The following is a 21262-nucleotide window of genomic DNA, read 5'->3' as shown; positions in this document are numbered from 1 at the left end:
TCCAGAATGTCTGCTACTGCTATATGACACTGATAATTTTTCTTTTCACATTTACGTGTCACCCAGATCTTTAAGCATCAGTGCCAGCTTCAGGTGCAGCCACAAACACATCATGATGTCTGCAAAGCGATTTACTCGGGAAAGGTGCTTGGAAGAATGTATTCATTACTTTGGGTGAGTTTCGCCTTGGGGTTTGACAGCAAGCTTCAGATAAAAGTTTGAGTTTGGAATGAGACATCGAAGGAAGGACAGGGGTATGTTTTAAAAGATCAAACGGCATTTTCCCCAATGTTTTCTGTGAAGTGTGGCTAGTTTGTAAGTTTTTTATTGTTACTGAACGTTGACATTGAAAAAGAAGCATTTTGCACATCGCAGCATATTTAATAGAAAAAGGGTTCCCAGCACTAAACAAGTATCAAGAACATGCCCTATAATGATTTTTAGGTGATGGATTTTATTAAATTCATCAAACTATGATACTTAACAGTGGTTTGCAACAGTATCTTTATTGACGAACAGTAAACAAATATATTTTATAATGTGACACAACCAAATAAATCATGTACATATATAGGGAGACACTCCATCTATGATACAAAGTGCAATTGCTATTTTCATTAACTAGACACACAAAGTGCACATTAGGAGCTCTACTGAGGAAGCAGGGTTTGTGATTCGGTCTAGTTGGCATTTTTTAGCCTAACAGGACAGATGCTTCGCAAATAATGTGAAATTAACTTAAGCAGACAGATCAATTTTGAGTTCAATTCACAGTTAATGAAGTGGACATGTTGACCCTCAACACACACAAAAAACGGAATCTGGTTTGCTTTGCATTTCGGGGCACAGCGGTTTAATTCAATGTACTGAGTTTACGATGTTTGTGTTTTCATTTAATTTCACAATTTTTGCACCTTAAACCCGAAAACAGTAACAAAATACTAACTCAAATGCAAACTCTCCTTGCGCATTAGAGCCCGGGGTTCATTATGAATGTGGTGGGAGCAGTAGAATCAGGTGTGGTTTGGAATAACACCTGTTTTTACCGATCACACACTTTCACACACATTATTTCCGGAATATTGCCTGCTATAAATACCTCATGATTATTAGTAGGAATTGTCTAAAAAACATATTATTACCTCCACCCAAAAAGTGCAGATAAATATAACCCCAAACCTCACAGTGTTAAAAATGTTGTGTTCTATGAGCAAACAGATCGAGGAGGGTGGGGTTGAGGTGGAAGAGGGAGATATGTGCGTCTCCGATGTTCACCCCTTTTATGCGCAATGCACAGAGGTGAGTAACCATTTGTGCATTTTGCACCATGGACAGCAGTGGTGTGAAAATGTGGTGTCACATTTGCATTTTCATCCCTCAAACAGGAATGAAAAACATTTTGAAAATGTACCAAAAAATTAACATGGGGTAATTCTAGCATATGCAGTATTTCAGAAACACTATGTTTTCAGCATGACCTTACATCCCTAGGTGTGGTAAAGTCATAACGAATGCAGAACCCTCAGAATACTGCATGCAGTTATGATAATGACTGCATGCATTATCCCCATAGGGAACACCACACCATGTATAATGACCCCCTCCTCCGTAGTCCTGTTCCCAATAACGTGTCATCCACTATGTTTTAATAAAAAAATATTTAGAAAACAGGACCTTATACATGTCTATTTTCACTTGATCAAATAGGGACCACTTTTTCCAAGTTAAGATTTTCAGAAAAGAAATTGGATGGACACTTAAAGTGCTGGTACAATAATTTAAATTCTACAAAACAAAGCAGTCAACAACATGCCTTAATGCATAATAGTACATGTACTACAGTATATCAGTCAATATTCTGAACACAGCTGACTGCCTGCCTAGCTCGGCGTAATGCTGGTTTTCTTTGGTCTCCGCACATGTTCCAGTTGGCCAGAATCGGAAACATCAAAGCTAGTTTTGTATTTGGCTAGAATTTTCATCAGTGGCCTCAGTTTTAACCACCATTGTTCCTTTGGAATTCTGTGCCTGTAGTAAGAAAAGTAAAAAGACATCAAAATGACGTGATGTGTCGCATAAGCTGGCAGTTGAATTATTCATTGCTGACTGCTCAAGAGAACAGAACATTTTAATGAGGGCCTAGGCTGGTGCATTAGTGTAAATAGTGACATTACAAAGAAATGCCGGCTAGATGCCTTAAAACAGCCAATTCGGGCCTTGGGAGTCAGGGACTCGTATGCAAAGAAAAACAATGATTCGTTAAGAAGGCAATCTTTCAGATATGGTATTACCCACACTGACAGTCACACGCAATCAGGATGCTTGGACCTGCTTTTTTTGTGGGCTATGTTTAGTTCATGAGTCCTGTAGACATTGTTCACACCCTGGGATTGCAGCGTGTCTACCTTTCAGATTCAGAAACACAGACCATGTTGTGTACACACGTGTAAACTAGATTTTCTAGAATGTTTGCTTGTGTAATGGGAAATAACAAGCAATACTGCTAACCTGGTAGCATTTTACCTGCATCACTTGCTGCATCTGATTGCAAGATTAAATCATTCAAGTTTTTAATGATGGTGAATAAGTTGTACTCACACGAAGTCAGCTTCCTCCCTCAGCTGCACCACAGGTTGGAAAACGAGGTTACGTGTGCGCATTCCAAGCAGACATACTGAGTCCTCCGTGTTGGCAAAAATCTTACCTGTAAAAAAGGTAAATGGTCATAATTGCAAAATACTGTAAAAGTAAAGGGCTGCATGTAGAACATTTCTTGGGCCTCATTGTGCGTTTGGTAATTCTGGCATTTTTTGTAAACTACCATGTGCCAGACTTGGAGTTTGGAGGAATACCTTTGGCAGTGTTCCAGTGGAATACTGCAAGAGTCAAAGTACTCCGGCGGAATTTCGGCAAAGCCTGAATATTTTTACAGCCATCAGGTTTGGTAAAAATGGCATAAAAAATGCATTTTTAATGTATCGGATGGAAGAGTAGGGGTTGCACTTTAATACAGCAAAAACATGTATTTGGAGCATATTAATTTGGTGAAAAGTTGAGCATTTCTGAAGCCCCTCTTTCACCACCTGTCATACATAAACGAGTTAGTATTGACCCTTACCTGCATTAAAATTTATACTGCTGTTATCATGACCCCTTTGATATGATAGTTTATTTATAATGCGCTTAATACCCAGAGGTTTCTAAGCACTGCCCCGGGCATCGAGCCTGTGTTGTTCCGTGTCTTCTTGCTTCCAAGGCGAGCACATTGCCCCTGAGCTATCTCCCTCCCCCCCCCGAGACATTCCACCATCACATTCAAGATGGGAATCGTTAGAAAATGAAAGTAAACAAAAAAAAACCTTGGACCGCCAGTGGGCGCAGAGCATGCAAGTCGTGTGAGGCTCGCGCTCCTCCTGCCTCGCGGGGCCTAGTGGGCCTTTTCAATCCCCGGCCGGGATTTTCGCATTGAAAACAGGGAGGACCAGCACCCGGGGCGATCTCCCCCGCTGAAGCCCCCGATCAAGGGCCCGGATTCAGCACCGCCCGAGGCCAAATGGCCAGCCCCCCTGAAGACCGCCAAAGGCGACGAGCTACCAGTGGACTGGCGACGAGCGGGGCCCCACGCGCATACCATCTGGCCGGACTGCCGCCTCCCCCTCCTGAGACCGGGGCGTGACCTGGACAGTTGGTGGCCCCCCCTACACGCACGGTACACGCCAGGAGACCCGGAGCGGGTGGCGAGGCCCCGGTGCCCGCAGCCCGTGGCGAGTGTCGTAGCAGGACAAGTGCCGCCCGTCGAAGGCCAGCGGGGGCCCGGCGACAGATGGAGCGACCTCCCATGTACGAGGGTGCTCAGAAGACGTCGAGCGGAGAGGGAGTCCCCGCCACCCCACGCACAGCCCTGTGAGTCCCCTGCAGAGGACTCGCGGGGACGTCGACATTTTGATTCGCCGATCGCGGGGAAGCCCCGCACTCCAGAACAGAGCCCTCGCCCACGATACAGCCCGGGCCCCATGCCTACGCTCCAAGGACTTGAGACTACGACACGAGGCGGACACCCGTCCCCTCAAGCCTAACTCGGGGCGAGGCGGCCCAACGAGACACAGCTTCGTGGCCACCCCAGCGGGAGGAGGAATACGGGCCCTGAGCCCCAGCCTCCATAAGTACACGGAAAGGAGGTGAGGAGACGGAGGGGTGAAGGGGACATTTGAGGAAACTGTGCTGCCCCCCCCCCTCGGCCTCCTGTGGCCCCTTCCTGGGACACAACCCCCCTCCCAAAAACAGGCAGAAAAGAAAAGGAACGGAGCAGGGCGGCTCAAGCTCCGCCAGCGGCGCCGCCTTCTGCGTCGCCTTCCTCCCTGCCACCACAGCAGAGGCCCCCAAAACGAAGTGGGCCTAAGCCCTAAAACCTGAGGGCCTCGTAGGCCTTCCTCAGCACCAAGTCAAGGCCTACATACTCAACGCCCCGTCTCCATAGAACCTGACCACCACACGCTGAGAGCACCACGGGCTGGCCTCGTAGAGGCATCGCACCATAGATCACCAACGAAGAGCGACACCCTGGAGAGGCCCTCGACCACTCGGGCAATCCTTTCCCTCCAACGCTTTCACCGTCCACGAACAGCTTCAGCCCCGAGAGAGGACCGCAGTGCCACCATGCCTTCAAGCAGCGACCCGCCCCCCACACCATTAACGAAGGAGGACCTCAAGGACATCCTTCAGGAAATTAAGGCCATTCGCACCGACATACAGGCCTCTATAGTGGACCTCAGGGGAAGAGTGGAAACTTTGGAAGAAAAAATGGAGGGAATGGAAAATAACCACCTCCAAACAGACCTGTTGGACATGAAATATGAGGCGAGATTAACAGACCTTGAAATGAGAGATGAGGACATAACCTTGAAGATGGATGATTTGGAAAATAGGGAACGCCGAAATAACCTGCGTATAATGGGCGTCACCCAGCAAAGAGGGGAGACAGCGGCCGATGTGAGAAGGAAGGTTCAAGGACTGATCAACCAACTCTTTGCTTTGGAGGGGGGGAAGGAGGTCCAGCTGGAGAGGGCGCATCGAGGTGGAGGGGGCGGAGGAGGGGCCCCGAGGTCTATAGTGGTGCGCTTCCTTCGGTACAGAGAAAAAAATGGAGGTCCTGGAGAAGGCAAAAAGGCTCGAGAGCTTCATCTTTGAAGGGACCACAATTAGGATCTACCAAGATCTCTCGACCCTCACGCTCACCCGCAGGAGGGATTGTCGCCAGCTCACTCAGTGGCTCACCAGCCAGGACATAAGATATAGATGGTCGTTCCCGTTCGCCCTCTCTTTTGAGCGAGCTGGTGTAGACTACAGGGTGATCAGCGGCAAAGAAGCCACACAAGTCCTCCAAGTGCTCAAGAGCGACTCCCCGGAGGGAGGGAACGAAGGAGGTACACAAATGGAGCTTGATCCCCGGAGACAACCTGAGGGCCCTTGGTCCATGAAGAAGAAGACAAAGGGCAGGAGAAAATTCAGAAAACCAAACACCCCCACGTCGGAAGCTGGGGAAGGCCAGGTGAACAATGACTTTTGATCGGAAAATACAGGGACACCCGTTTTGCAATCCCGGCCGGGGACACAGAGTTCATTGAAAATCCCGCGAGGTACGGACACTCTCTCACCCTGGTGGCTTGCCCGTTGGCAGGCGTCTTGAACTGGGAATGGCGGGGTGTGGGGGGAAGGGACGGTGAGATAGTTAGAGGCCCGCGGGCCCAGACCGAACCAAGCTCAACAAGGGAACGGGACAATCTCCTCATGACTGGGGAAAAGATGAATGCAAGGCATAGAACTAATGACACAGAATGAGAGGAAGGGCCGGGCCGAGTCCCTCAGAATAGGCTCCCTCAACGTCAAGGGGCTTAACTCCCCGACAAAAGCGCTCACTTCTGGTGAGGGAAATGAAAAATGCGAGAACCGATATCCCCTTTGTCCAGGAAACTAGAACGGTGAGGGGGGAAGAGAGGGCGATCCCGGGATCCCACGTGGGCCAGACCTTCTGGGCATCCGGCCAGGTTAAGAAGGGGGGTGTCGGAATTATTCTGCATAGGAATCATAAGCTGACAGAGGTATCCCGATGGGAGCGGGAAGACGGGAGAGCCATGGTAGTGTCAGGCAACTTGCACAACTTGAAAATCACCCTAGCAGCCATATATTGCCCCAACGTAGGGCAGCTGGGATTTATCCAAGAAGCCCTTGCGGAGGTGTTGACTAGAGTGGAAGGGCTCCTCCTCTTGGGGGAGGATCTCAACATGTGGGCTGACAGGGAGTTGGACCATAGTGGTGAGGCCATCCCACCGGGTGGCGGGGGGGCACGACCTTATGGAGGGCTTCGGGACCTAATGTGGGAGAAGGGTCTGGTGGATATATGGAGAGAGCTCCACCCAACGGAGAGGGGATACACCTTCTACTCAGCCACCCACGGTACGAGAACCAGGATTGATTATTTCTTTACGAGACACCAGCACATGAGCAGAATAGAGGCCTCAGAGATCTGGTCAGACCACGACCTCGTCTGGTCTGACATTTGCATCTCGGGCCTAAAACCTAGGAACTCCTGTGGAGATGTAATGACTTCCTCCTAAGGGATGCGGTCTTTAAAGAGGAGATGATAGAGGCGATTAGAGAATATTTCGAACTAAATGATACTGGAGAAGTTGACCAAGGGATAGTATGGGAGGCGGCGAAGGCAACCTGGAAGGGCAGGCTGATTAGCGAGGGGGCCTCCAAAAAAAGGGAGAGGATGCTTGTGGCTCATAGACTTAGGTCAGAGATCCTTATGCTGGAAAGGTCCGAAGGGAAGGGGGAGGAGGAGAGGGCGAGAGACTTGGCCATTGCAAGAGGGAAAAGGCAGGACCTGAGGGAATTAGAGATGGGCAGGATTGTGGCAGGACTCCAACACTTACGGCAAAGATACTACGAAAAAGGAGATAAGGCAGATGCTATGTTAGCGGCTAAACTCCGTGGCCAACGGGCAGAGAGGTGGGTGTCCAGAGTTGTATGTGGGGAACAGGAGGAAACTTCAGAGCCTGAAGGCATAGCTGAGAGCTTTGCCGGCTTCTATGAAACCCTGTATGGGAGCGACGGGGGGGCAGAGAAGGAGATGCTTGACGCATACCACGGTGTGGTCGCCCTCCCCACGCTGCGAGCCCCGGAGGCGGAGGCCCTGGACGCCCCAATAACAGAGGAGGAGGTACTCAAGTCAATATCAGGCCTCAAGCTTGGAAGGGCCCCGGGGGAGGATGGGTACACGGCGGGCTTCTACAAGGCATTGTCGGGCCACCTAGCAGGATTCCTGGCAAGATTATTCTCCAACATCATGGCCACAGGGAGGGCACCCCCATCATTTGGTAAAGCATTGATCACCGTGATCCCAAAGGAGGGGAAGGACCCAGCAGACTGTCGGTCATACAGACCGATCTCTCTCCTTAATATGTATATGATATGATAGGTTATTTATAACGCGCTTAATACCCAGAGGTTTCTAAGTGCGGACCCAGGAATCGAACTTGAGTTGCTCCGTGTCGTCTTGTTTCCAAGTTGAGCACGCTGCCGCTGAGCTATCCTCCTGGGAAATAGCTTTGCATCTGCATATAATGTAGATGCAAAGCTATTTACCAGGATTATTGCCACGAGGATAGATGGCCACATGCCGGAGCTGATCCACTCGGACCAGGTGGGCTTTATACAGGGGAGGCAGGGGGCCGTTACCCTCTGCAAGACCCTCCACATCATGAGGGAGGCGGCACGGAAGGGTGACAACGCGGTTCTGTTGTCCATCGACGCCGAAAAGGCTTTCGACCGGGTGGACTGGGGATTCCTGCTCAGGGTTTTGGAGAAACTAGGCTTCGGGGTGGGGATTAGACAGGCATTAAAGCCATATACATGGCCCCTTCTGCCAGAGTCACAGTCAATGGCCACCTGTCACGTACTTTCGCCCTAAAGAGAGGGACAAGACAGGGCTGTCCCCTCTCCCCACTCCTGTTCGCAATGACCATGGAGATTTTGGCGGAAAGCATCAGAGGCTCCCAGATGGTGAGAGGTATAGAAACAGGAGGCCGCACGTACAAACTGGGCCTTTACGCAGATGACATTTTGCTACACTTGAGGGAACCTACGAGATCGGTCCCGGCCGCCCTGCAGGTCATAGAACAATTTGGCCGCTTCTCGGGCTTCAGGGTAAACGTTAGCAAGTCCATGGTCTTCCCTTTTGCTCCTGATGCAGAGAGAAACCTAGCCGAATTGGTCCCACTGGGCCTCCAGGTCTGCCCCGAGGGTATAAAGTATTTGGGGATCAATATAGTAAGACCAAACGAAGACTTGAGCCAGGCAAACTACCCCCCTCTGTTCAACAAACTCTTCAGGGACATGGAGGGCTGGGCGAAGGGACAGATCTCATGGATGGGAAGAATTAATGCTATAAAAATGAACCTTCTACCCAGGGTGTTATACGTCTTCCAGATGCTCCCCTTGGAGGCCCCAGAATCCTACCTTAGCGAAGCCAAAAGACGAATAACTAAATTTATATACCCAGAATAGGATACAAGACCCTCACACTCCCCAAGGATAGAGGGAGCTTAGCCCTCCCAGACCTGCGAACATACCATAGAGCAGCTCAGCTTCGGGCCCTGGCCCCACACCTTAGGGAGGACCCCAATAAACAATGGGTTTTTCTTGAAAATGTTTACCTACACCCAGTCACCGTGGGGGAATGTCTATGGGTCCCCCTGAAAAAACTACCCAAAAGAATCAGGGACCACCCCATCCTTGGAACTATGTGGAAAGCACTTGCAGGAAAGGGAATCAGAGAAAAGGTGACCACCTGGCCCTCGCCCCTGAGCCACATCTGGTCCACACCAGTTCTAGAGCAAATCCGAGGCCACAAACACTACCAGCCCTGGTTTGAGGCTGGTCTGGCCAGAGTCGGTCAGCTGGTGCGGGAGGACTCCTTCATTCCTATACAGGAACTTGAGGAGGCCTTGGGAATTGGCACCCTCTCCCCGCTCCTATATCTACGTCTCAAGGGTGTCCTAATGAAACCCAAACTAAAGCCCTGCACACAAAGAAAGCTCACCCCGGTCGAAAAAATCCTAGACTCTCACGTAGAAATGAAAGGACACATCTCCCTCCTCTACGGAGCCCTTATGATTCCCCGGGAGGGAACGACCAAAAGCCTCAGAAGGAAATGGGAGAGGGACCTGGGTTGTGGAGTGGGGGACAGGCTATGGGGGCGTATTTGCAGCAGGGCGTTTAAGACATCCATCTCCTGCCAATCTAAAACACATGCTGTCAAACTCCTTCATAGATGGCAGTACGACCCGATCACCCTCTCAAGGATGTTCCCGGACATTGACCCAGAGTGCTGGCACGGATGTGGGGAAAAAGCCGACTACTGGCATATGTGGTGGTCGTGCAGGAAGGTTCAAGCCTTCTGGTCTGAGGTCCTGAGCTGGTTAAGGGAGGCGGGAGAGGGGGTTTACCCACAAGATCCAATCCTGATAATGTTTGGCCTTCAGCTGAGGGATGAGCGTTGGGAGAAACTTCCTGACCTGACGCACTCGTTACTCCTGGCGGCTCGAGCAGCTCGGGCTAGAACATGGAAAAGGACCGGCCTTCCCACGAAAAGTGAGTGGGTAGCTGTGGCTAAGGATATCTACTTCATGGAAAGACTCACAGCGGCTATGCAGGGCTCGAGCGCCCAGATAGAGATGGACTGGCTACAATTTATGGAGGCTTTCGGCCACACAGAGGAAACGCCCTGAGAATCACTGGGTCTCATGACCCGGCCCAAAACCATCCGTAGCATGTAACACTATGCCTTAGTTTTGGAGGAGTCGGTTTAACCACGGACGGCCATTAGCCCGGTCAGAGTTGTTCTAGGAGAAGAGTTCCGTCCGGTGCCTTGAACTATTGGGTTTTGGGGGTGGGGGTGGGGGGAAATTTCAAGGGATGTATGGTTGGATTGTAAAGTTATGATGGGCATTTGCCCAAAAGTTGACACGCTGTAGAAGCCTCTTGTTACCATTAAATGCCAATAAAATTTGATTTAAAAAAAAAAAAAAACTTTCAGGTTACCAGTGGGGGAGTTAGTCATTCTGGAATACCTTTAAAGGTATTCCAGTAATACCACCTTTGTCAGTGGTAAACTCTGATGGTGGAGGTGCCTTTTTATGGCGTGGTAATTGAGGGATTATTCTGATAACTTGCATGTCCAACTTATAACATAACAGGTTTATTTATGTAGCACATGCTTTCTCCAGTGGGGAACCCTGGGGCTGATAACAGATGTTCATGGCTCTCCAGCTCAATGATACTCCACCGGAACCACAAGACTTAATCTACTTGACAACCACGGTCAAAATTCCTGCCTGGCTTCTTACATACCACCCAAAATTAATTTGCACCCCCCCTCCGTCTTCATCAACCTGCTCTTCATCACATAATTCATCTTGTTCAACAATGCCCTACGTTGTCTTCAATGCACTATATTGTGCACCTTCACTTTCTACCACTTGTCAACAGTAGTGGAAAATCCCTGACATTGGAGATATGAAAAACCCACATGCACGGTCACCTCTGTGAACAGCAAACGGCCACACTGCCCTTACCGAATATACTACTTAAAGACTCTTCTCTGTTGACCCTTACCTCTAACCATCTGCCATGTTAAATGCTTAGGCAATCCACCTAAAAACGTATCACCTCCTTGATCTTGATGGTGGGACTACCAAAAGATGTTGTTCTGAGGATCGAAGATATTGATCTGGATGATAAGCAACCATCTTCGTAGAAAGAGGAGCAAGCAACAAGATCCTCTGGTGCACCAGTAACCAATGGAGATTCCTTCGAAACAGAGAAATTGCTGAACGTCTAGGTAATGAGCATACAAGCCTGCCAGCTGCATTTTCAGAAACCTGCAACCTCTGTGTTTGGCTCTTTGGGTTTCCCAAGGCGTTATAATAATCCAACCTAGAGTTGGCCATTGCGCCAACTACCATTGGGTGATCTTTATCTGAAATAAATGGTAGCAGAGGTTTCAACAATTTAGGGTGAAAGTAAACAGTTTTAACAATTTTGCTCACCGGCATGTTACCATTAAGTTAGCCTGCCAGATACATCCAGTTTTTTTTTTACCTTGGATGAAAATGATATTGGGTCTTCAAACAGTGCAGGGCAGGAGATGGTACTGTGCAATATTGGCCAGTTTTTTCTTCCACCCAGTTTTTTCTTCGATATCCATAATGACGTTTCTTTCCCACTCTGCCATTGACAGTGCTATCTTTTCTTCTCTTTGATTTAAACATTCAAAGCAACTCCTTTCTTTTTAATTTGGGCTAATAGGTGTCGCTTACGACACCTGTAAACCTAGCCTATTGCAATAGAGTACAGATAGGGAGGAATGGCATATGAGGAAGGACACACAGCCTATAGATGTTGTTTGGCCCTTTCTTACTTTGGCATTTATTTATTTGTTCATTTGTAGAGTTCATCTAACCCACGGGTATCTGGGCGCATTACTTGAGGATTAGTTTTGTTGCAACATAGAAAAGATAGTACATTACAATGGCGATACACGTTGAAGGGGCTAATTCAAGATAGAACATATACAATTGTAAGTCAGGCGCGACATTACCGCTCATGTGCAAAGAGCCAAGTTTTCAATTTTTTTCTAAAAGTCCAGAACGACGGTTCTGCTCTTAGAGCTAGAGGCATGGAATTCCAAAGTTTAGCAGCTTATACCGGGAAGTTGTTGCCCCCTGCTTTTTGTAGCCTAAATCTAGGAATCTTTAGAAGGTGTGCATGTGTGGACCGGGTAGGTCTGTTAGATTGATTTATTTTTTATTTGTTCACAAGATATTTTGGGGCCGAGTTAGAGAGGCACTTATGTGTTACTGATAGTGTTTTAAAGGCGATTCTATCCTGAATTGGAAGCCAGTGGATATGTTGCCTTGCTGAGGAAATGTGGTTGGCTCTCGGGGTATTGAGTGCCACTATTAAGGCATTATTTTGTAGCACCTGTAGTTTTTTCATATTACGTCTGTCTATGAATTTTATTTACTGGGCATCTGATAAAACAAGCATGTTAAATGTTACTGGCTAGATTGGCATTTTGGGGGCAGCAGGTCTAGCCATTTTTTACTGTGGTATTTTTTGCACTGGATATCTATAAGAATGCAAGAGTGTTAAGTGTTATTACTTGGCTAAACTGGCATTTTGAGGCAGCCAGTCTAGCCCTTTCTTACTCTGGCTTGATATGTTTTATTGGGCATTTATGATAAACCAAGCATGGCATGCGTTGCTACTTGGCTAGATTGACATTTTGCTGCAGCCAGTCTAGTTCGTTTTTATTGTAGCATGCCATTTTATTCTGAGCATCTCTGATACAGCAAGCATGTTAAGTGTTATTATGTGGCTATACTGGCATTTTGGTGCAGCTAGTGTAGCTATTTCGTACTGGGGCATGACATTTTTTACTGTGCATCAAGAATGAAGCAATATGATGTGTTAGTACGTGTCTAGAATTGAATACATTGTGCAGCCAGTTTGGACATATTTTCCTATTGTGACACTGATAGGCAATGTTTGTATGCAGTACCCTCTGGGAACACTACACACAACTATGACTACAGCTGTAAGCAAACCAACCTGTGGTATAAATCTGTAGTACACAGTTTTGGTAGAGTGTTGAGCAGCCAGGCTTATCTCAAGAGGGGAAATGTGAGCTGTAGTGGAGTTACACAAAGATTCACGGTTACAGATATTCAAATACAGGTATTCAAATAGACTCTTACACTCAAGGTTTCTTATACAACAATTAATAATTTATTTATCAGTTCAATTATAAAACACTCATTAGAAGGAGGCAACCATATAGTAACACAAATATACTTCAATACTGTACACTCTTTAAAAAGTAAGTTAAAGGCAAAGGTTATTAGAACATGAAAGACTACAATTATTCATAGACAGTGGAAATACTTTGAGTTCATCAGAAGAGTCAATTCAATAGGCTAGGCCAAAGTCAATGGGCTAAAGTCTTGGTTAGGATAAAGCAGTTCTGGTAGTTAAACGGAAAAGTCTCTGCAGAAGTTCTTAGAAGTAGTTTGTAAAAAGAAGAATCATATGTTGGGTCACAAGCTGATTAGGCATGTGAGCTGCAAAAAATTCAAGCACTTTCACAGTGAGAGGTAAGTTCTCTCCGTCTTGTTTTACAGTACTTTACAATGAAGAAAAAGATGCATTGATGACTTCTGTTCCTGAGCCTCAGTTGTGGGGAAAAGATGGGAGGAAGTCGGGGGACTCCTCCACTGCACTGGGACTGGTCGAAGCTTGCAACTGGCAAACATCAATTTCAGTGGCTGTTTTGCGTTTCAGCTACTGCATTGGTAACAACGCTGGTCCTGGCTGTCAAGGTGGACTGTCCTTGCTTCTGAGGTCCTGCACTCAGCTGAGGAGGTCAAGGCTCGGTCGGTCCAATGAGTCCGGAGGATCTTCCAAACACTTTTGGCCAGTTTACAATCAACGCACACAATCTGGTGTCCCTCTCCCTGGCTCTATGGTTTCCTGCAGCATTCTGAGGAAAGGCACCAGCTCCGAGATAGGTGTCCAGGTGGCTTACTTGGGAGTTGATTGGTCCTACCAACTCAAAGGGAGAAGTCGTCCTTGGCAGGGCTTCTCTGTCGATGCAAACTTGGCGATTCGGACCTGCAGCAGGGCTTCACCGGGAAACCAATGGTCTAGGAGCTGCAGCAGCTGTCCTCTTCAAGCTGTCCTTCAGTTCCTTCGCTCCAGTGGTTGACTCAGCCTTCCAAGCCAAGAGACTCGCCTTTTATTCAGTTCTCTCCCATTCATTCCAGCCTAGCTGCCACTCACCCAGCAGGGTGGTTGTCCTTGCCGGCCAGTCAGCCAACCATAAATCACAGAGTGCATTTGGGACTCCTAGGAGACTAAGCACAGGGAGTTCCAAGCACCTTCCACACTTCCTGACTAACCCAGACACTCTGGAGCCAGAGGCGGTCTTCACTCCTGAAGCCCGCCAAAGGCGAATGTACAAAGAGACCAAACCTGTTTGGCACGCAGAGAAAAACTCTAGAAGGACCTTTCCACAAAGAAATGGCGAAAAAAGAAGACCGGGAACCATTTTAGCAACGATGGCTGGGCACCACCTTGAAAAGCATGGCTCCCACGATTTAACGTTACTGGAGCTGCGAATAGTTCGCAGTCGGGAAAATTCTTGGTAGTTTGTTGTAAAACCACTGCCACTAGCCATTCTGATGATGCCACCGGCCATTCTGAAAGGAAAGGGTAGCATTTGATGGTTATATGAGTAACTAGACATAGGGGATACTAAGTAATCCCTCCCGCACGCTATTGTAAGATAGGGTGTGCTGGGTCTGGGAATTTACAGGACTAGGTGAGGTAAATGTCACTCCACTGTTCTGGGAAACAGTAGTTGATCCCAGAGAAGGTATTTAAACCTTGGGAAATCTGAAAGACTTCACTGTGTCACTGCACCGAAGGTGCTTTGTGACACAATTGTAAAAGATGATGCCTATGGAGTTGGTTAGACTCCATAACCAAAGAAAACACAAGGGTAAAACACATCTCAAAATACATGAGAGAGTGGGAAAAAGGGTCACACTCTCTCCAGGTAAAAAAAAAATGAAGTCCTCAAAATCCATCAAAGTTGCTGGGGGTCTCTAAGGTGAAGGGAATTAGCAAATTTTTGAGAATTCTCCCTAACTGACACTGAATATTTTTAAAAGCAAAGCCAACATGAGTCTGTTCTTTTGTTGGGATACTGCCATACATTGGCAGAGTCAGTGTGGACATGTTTTCTTACAGTATTATTACTGGCATTGTGTGCACAGCAAACTTGAGTATGTTCTTATATAGGTATTCTGGCACATATTGGTGCATTCAGCATGGAAAAGAATGGGTACATTCAGTGTGAAAATGTTTTTATGCTGTCACATATTGTGGGCATTGTGAAATGTTCCTGTGCACTGCTGGCGGATTGTGTCTGTTGCATTTTGGATTGGAGGTACCCTACAAAACCAATTGAAAACAATTTGGCTTTTTACCCAGTTTGTCCACAGAAAGTGTGCTGTATAACGCAACATTTTAACCTAATACTATACCCTCTTCCCTGAACCACCTTGGTTGGTACAGGCTCCCTTGCTATAGCTACGGCTATAGACTTTGCCAGTAATGGTCACTTTAAATCGCAAACATCAAGTGCTTCATGCATGTGATTTAAAGTGCCTCTTACTGGAATAGATAGGTTGTGGTAGCAGCCTCAAGTATGTGATTTAAAAGTGAGCACATTTAGTGTACTGTTGTTGGCATAGCATTTCCTGGAATTGTTCAAGTGAACCAACTGTAAGGAAATTTGAGGAAACACATTGGGACCCTTCACCCCCTCCCCAGTGAGAGCTCACCTATGAATATCTGGTACCTACTTCAGAAAACTTCACAGCTTTGTCTTGTGATTTTGAAGTTTGGCTAGACCTGCAATGCTTTTTTCTTGAGCAGGAGGAGTGAGTTCATGAGGATGACGACTCACTATGTAAGTGATGGTGTCATATTGTTTTCTTTCTACTCTGGGACCGATTTTCCAATACTTGCGTTTCTGGCATAGTCCTGTTTTTTCTTGGTGTTTCTGAGGAAGTTTGTTGAGGGATGTCTTGGCAGCAGCTAGTAAAAGTCTAGCTGTTTGTTTACACACTGCCTTAGAACCATGATCAACAGCATCCGCACTCCTCAGTGCCATGATCCTGACCAAAAGGGGAAAGATTTGAGGTGTGCATATCCATCACCGACATAGTAAGATGACGAGAGGAACAGGCATTCTATCCTGATTAGGCAATTTCTAATGAAAAAGAGGCGTAACTGGACACATGTTTCTGCATAATAACATCACTTCAAATACTATGCAGTGCAAAGGATTCCTGATGAAACCGACTTCAAGCCACTTAGCTGTACCTGGTGCCTGAGAAAACCTTCTGGACCAGACTGCATCTCAGTCTCACGCCATAAAATAATTTAATCTGTGGAAGGAATGTATCCATTAGAATTTTGCATACACCTACGCCTTGTCTCCACTTTATGGTGAACCACCTGTTGGAAAGGGGCTTGGGCCAGAAACTGGTGTCTATGTAGTTATTACTTAAAAAGAATGAGGTAGAAGCCTATGTTGCGGCTCTGCAAATTACATCAAGTCTCTGGGGTTCATGTTCATGAGAGCCGTAACATGAACGGAAGGCATAAAACCCTGGATTAAGGTTTTAACGCCTTCCATTCACACCACGGCTCATTTTCAAGTATTTGTATGGCAGAGAGGAAGTGCGGAACGCAGCTTGCGTTTCCGCCGCTCCTTTCCTCTCTGGCATACAAATGCTCCAGCATCTGCACCAGCATGCATTTTCATGCCGGCGCAAATGATGGAGATCCCTATGGGATCTGCCTGCTTTATGCACCAGCGTAAGACAGAAGGACCCAATAGGGATCCATTGTATATGCTCCCTGCCATGCGAGCATCGCCGGGAGCATGTACAATTACAATTAAACCCTCCCTGACATGCTTGCACGTTGGTCAAGGCTTAATTGTATTTGTGAACGCTGTTTACCATGCCAGCATACCAGACAGTGTTTACTCACTTTGCACTGCAGAGTGCAAATGTGAAGGGCTCAAGGTGGTATCCACGCTTGTACGCGACTTTTGCCCTTTAAATTTGCACCCCGCAGTGCAAATATAAATTTGACAAACTTAACAGGTGCACACCATGAAATTACATCTGGGAGCAAAATGAGCTCCTATGAGTTTCTAAAAAAGCATTGGAGGCAACTTTGTCCTAAACCGCATGTGCCTAGAGCCCTTCAGCGGGCTGAAACCTTTGAGCCTTGTAGGGTTCTAGGATCCAGGGAAACGAGCCAGTGCACTATTGAAGTCTTGGTTGCCAGTCATCCCAGCTACTTACTTTCATAGGTAAAAATAATCCATAGGTCAAACATAATCTTTCTGAAGATTGTGTTTCCTTAATTCTGTCTAGATCACACTTAAGAGCCAGGGGAATATCCATGCTGTGCAGAGTACCTTCAGCCTCAGAAGACGGATTAGGAAAAATGCTAGGTAGGCATATTTCTACATTCAAGTGAAATTCTGATATCACTTTCCCAAGAAAAGAAGAATGAGTCCTCAGGACATGGGGCCTCATTACAAGGTTGGCGGTAACCCGCCGGTGCAACCGATGTGTTGCCGATCTCCCTGTAACACCGGATCTGCCGTCTGACTTCCTGGTACCACCGGGACATTACAAGTCCCCGGTGGAGCGGGAAGTCAGGCGGCAGGTTTTGTAAGTCCCCATTCCCATGGAGTCCAACAGGACTCCATGGGAATGGGGACTCGGAAGCACCGGCACCATTGCTAACAGTGCCAGTTCTTTTATGGCATTTCTGCCTGCCGGGGCCACTGCACCCGGCATGGGCAGGCCTGTCGGGCGCAGCAGCACAAGCAGGTAGACTCGTAATGTGGCGGTCCGGAAACTAGGGTACCGGCACCCTTGTTTCCAGACCGCCACACTCGTAAAGAGGCCCATGGTCTCTGTGAAAAATATTATAGGTTACTCACCGTAGTGATTAACGTACTCTTAGTCCATAGTCCCCTTTCCTCCATACTGTATGGGCGTCCATTCCCTTCCCCTTTAAATTTAGAGGCGCATAGGGGTGCGGCCCACGGAGCATCCGCTGCCCTGACTCCGCCCTCCGGCGCCACACATCAGTCCGTATTGACGCATCGACAATAGATTTAACATTGCCTAATGACACCAGTATTATTAGGGGGAGGTTGGTGGGACGTATGGCGGAAAGGGAACTATGGACTTAGCGTACGTTAGTCACTACGGTGAGTAACTTCTAATTGTTCTTACGCCCCGTCCTCTTTCCTCCATATTGTATGGACGATTACAACTGAATGTAGCCCCAGGGTGAACAGGAGACCCTCCTTAAGCAAATAGGTTCCCGAGAACCGCCTGTCTGAAAGCCGCATCAGATCTAGAGCCGGCATCCAAACAGTAATGCTTGCAGAAAGCCGAGGGAGTGGCCCAAGTGGCCGCCCTGCTTATGACTTGCCAAGGGACATGGCGCTGGAATGTGATGGCCATTGCCTTGGCCCTGACTGTGTGGCATGTATGTTTGCCGGCAGCAGCTTGTGCCTGGCCTTGTACGCTTCTTTGATGGCCGAGATCATCCAGCGGGATATGGAGGCCTTGGAGTCCTGATAGCCTGGTCTTGAACCTCCGAAGGTGATGAAACAGGCCATCCAATTTGCGGAAGCACTTGGTCCTGTCCAAGTAGAACTTCAGGGCACGCCTGACATCCAGGCAGTGCAGCACTCTCTGTGCTTCGTCCTTAGGATCGGCAAAAAACGTAGAAAGGACTATTTCCTTGTTCAAGTGGAAAGCAGACGGCACCTTGGGCAGAAAATGCTGGGTGTGTCCGCAGGACTACTTTGTCCCTGTGAAAGGTAGTATACGGTTCAGAGGCGACCAGCACCTGTATTTCGCTGACTTTACGAGCCGAGGTGAGGCCGACCAGTAAGGTCGTCTTGATGATGACCAGTCTGATGTCCGAGGACATCATTGGTTCAAACGGTCTGTGCGCCAGGGCGCCCAAGACTGTTAAGGTCCCACACAGGGTGCGGCCTCTTGATGCGTGGGTAGAGCCTTGCAAGCCCCGCCAAATGTTTCTTGATGATAGGATTGGAGGAAGAGAAGATCCCCTCCTCCGAGTTCCTGTAAGCCCTGATGGCTGTGAGGTATGTATGGCAGGTGTCCACCTAGACCCCCGAGTGGGCGAGGTGTGTCGAGAAGGAGAGCATGTCGTCCAAAGTACATGCTAGGGGGTCGATTTCCTTGGAGTCTGTGCCGTGGACTGAGTGATCATCCAGGGTGGCTCCCCAGTCCTCGAGGGAGGTGTCTGTGGTGATGGTGGGCTGCAGGGTGTGCAGCCAAAAGGGCTTGCCCGTCCGCAGGTTGCAGTCCCTGGACCACCATGCTAGGTCCGGGTGGAGGGATGGAGGAACGTTGATCATCTCGGATTGGGAGTCCTGCTCCTGGTTCCATCAGGCCGCAAAGTGCAGCTGAATCCTCCTCATCCTCAGTCTCGTGTGTGGAATGGCTAATAGGACCGCCGCCAAGAGACCCAGGAGATGCTGGTACCACCAACCTGAGGTCACCTCTCAGCTGAGTAAGTGGGTGGTGGCCCTCTTGATGGCCGAGATCTGGTCATCTGACGGAAATACCTTCTCGCAGCATGTGTCCCAGATGAGGCCCAAGAATGTCTGCGACTGCGTGGGCTGCAGCTGTGATGTCTTGAGATTGAGTGAGAAGCCCAGATCGTGCAGTGTGTTCATAAGGGCATGGAAGGAGTGGTGAACCGCTTCCGGAGATGTACCCCTGACGAGCAAGTCATCGAGGTATCAGTAGGTATGGAGGCCCTATGCTTTGAGGAGGGCCGCCACCGTATTCATGAGCCTGGTAAAGACCCTGGGGGCTGAATTGAGGCCAAAGGGAAGGACCTTGTATTGAAAATGGTAGCCCATGATCCTGAACCGTAGGAAAGAACGATGGGGCTGCCAAATCGGGACGTTCAGATCCAGGGAGCACATCCAGTCTCCCTTGCACAATGGAGGGTGGAAATGTCCAGCACAACTCTCAGGCCCGCCTGGTTTTCTTCTGAATGGGGAAAATCCTGGAGTAAAAGCCCAAGGCTCGCTGGGAGGCTGGGACTTCCTCCACTGCCTGGCTCTCTACAAGCGACCGGATCTCTGCCAGAAGAGTTGTTGTCCCAACCTGAGGGAGTGGAGGGGAGGAGGAGAGGCTGAGATGGGTAGGCGGTACCCCGTGGATCCTACGGAGAGGATCCAGGGGTCAGCGAAAGTATGGCACCAGAAATGTGCATGGAGAGCAAGCCTGCTCCCCACTGGAGACACGTGAACCCAAAGGGGTGTGTCATGCCTTCTTTCCCTCTGAGGCTGTCGCGGAGGAGGGGGACTGGAAAAAGCCCTTACCCACTTCCCTTTTTGTTGCTTGCGCCGGTTCTGAGATGGCGAGCGGTCGGATGCCTGGATCTCCATTCCTGGAAGCCGCAGAGCCCTCCATGTGTACGCCCCCTGTTGGAGCACTCCTGTGACTGGGTGTACGACTTGGGCGTGGTCTTTTTCAAGATGTATAAATACTTGGCTGTTTGTGAGCTGTTTTTCTTCTTGTTCAGCTCTTCGTCCGTGGTGGAGTGGAAGAGGTTCCAATCCCCCTAAAAAGGTAGATCTAATATGCGTTCCTGGACGTCCGGGTTGAATTTCGTGGCGCGGAGCCAGGATGTCCGTGGCGATACAGATGGCATGACCAGAGGTGCCAATATGGGCCGGGGTGTATTCCATGAGGTCCTTCGCCACCAGCTTGGCCTCAGCTAGCCCAACCTTAAAATGTGATTGATTCTGCATAGGGAGTTCTGGGAGGAAGTCTGCAATTTCTTGCCATAACCTTTGGTTTAGCGGCAGCTAGCATGGCATCGGTATTAGCCTGGCGAAGATGCAAGGACACGTTGGAATAGTTTCTTCCCATACGCCTCCAAGATCTTCTCCTCCTTGCCTAGCAGCGCCACAGAGGAGGAGGCCGAGGATGACTGAGGATTACAGTATAGTGATGCCGCAGCAATCACCAAGGAGTTTGGCTGAGGATGGGCCGAGAGCAAGAGTGTATCTCCCTCCATCTGCCTGTACTTGGCGTCCAGGTGTCGATTGACCGGCTGGACCGTGTGAGGCGAGAGCCAACCCTTCTTGGCCAGAGAGACTACATCTGTCTGCAAAGGGAATCCCCGTTTTGGCAGAGGGGCATCGCGTGAGGACTTCAGCCAGAACCCCCTCTGCCGGCTGCTCAACCTCAGGTTGGGGTAGGCCCAGGTACTTTGCCAGCCCAGCAAGACGTTTGTGGAAGGCCCTCGCTGAGGATGGCATGTCCAGATTGTCCTCCTCATCCCTGTCCTGCGGCAGAGGTGGAGGAGTAGCTGGAGGCTGTGGCACAGGGACCGCGGCCAGAGGCTGAGGAGGTGGCGCAGGCTGGTACGGAACCACCCGAGTAGATGGCTGGGGAGCTGGAGGCAGCGGCTGCACCGGGGCCAGGGGCGCTGGTGGAGGTGCTTGTGGTGCAGTAGCATGGTCAGGTGGACTTCACTG

The 21262-nt window shown here is 48.8% G+C and overlaps 1 protein-coding gene across 3 annotated transcripts in view; it reads right to left on the bottom strand.

Annotated features, from left to right (window-relative positions):
* Positions 1-486: 486 nt before the first annotated feature.
* PFKP (phosphofructokinase, platelet) overlaps positions 487-21262 on the bottom strand; it is an 882344-nt gene continuing 861568 nt past the window's right edge. For 2 of the 3 annotated variants that reach the window (XM_069648018.1, XM_069648019.1), the window contains exons 21-22: positions 2599-2704; positions 487-2028 (exon numbers count right to left, since the gene is read on the bottom strand). In XM_069648018.1, coding sequence (XP_069504119.1) covers positions 1881-2028; positions 2599-2704 — 254 coding nt within the window. In that variant the 3' untranslated portion in view covers positions 487-1880. The remainder of the gene's footprint in view (positions 2029-2598; positions 2705-21262) is intronic. The other variant, XM_069648020.1, reaches the window with a different exon arrangement.

Source organism: Ambystoma mexicanum, chromosome 2q, assembly GCF_040938575.1.
Source record: "Ambystoma mexicanum isolate Mex_15411 chromosome 2q, UKY_AmexF1_1, whole genome shotgun sequence".
Taxonomy (NCBI): domain Eukaryota; kingdom Metazoa; phylum Chordata; class Amphibia; order Caudata; family Ambystomatidae; genus Ambystoma; species Ambystoma mexicanum.
Note: the sequence above shows the minus strand (reverse complement) of the source record. Positions and strands in the feature narration are given on the sequence as shown.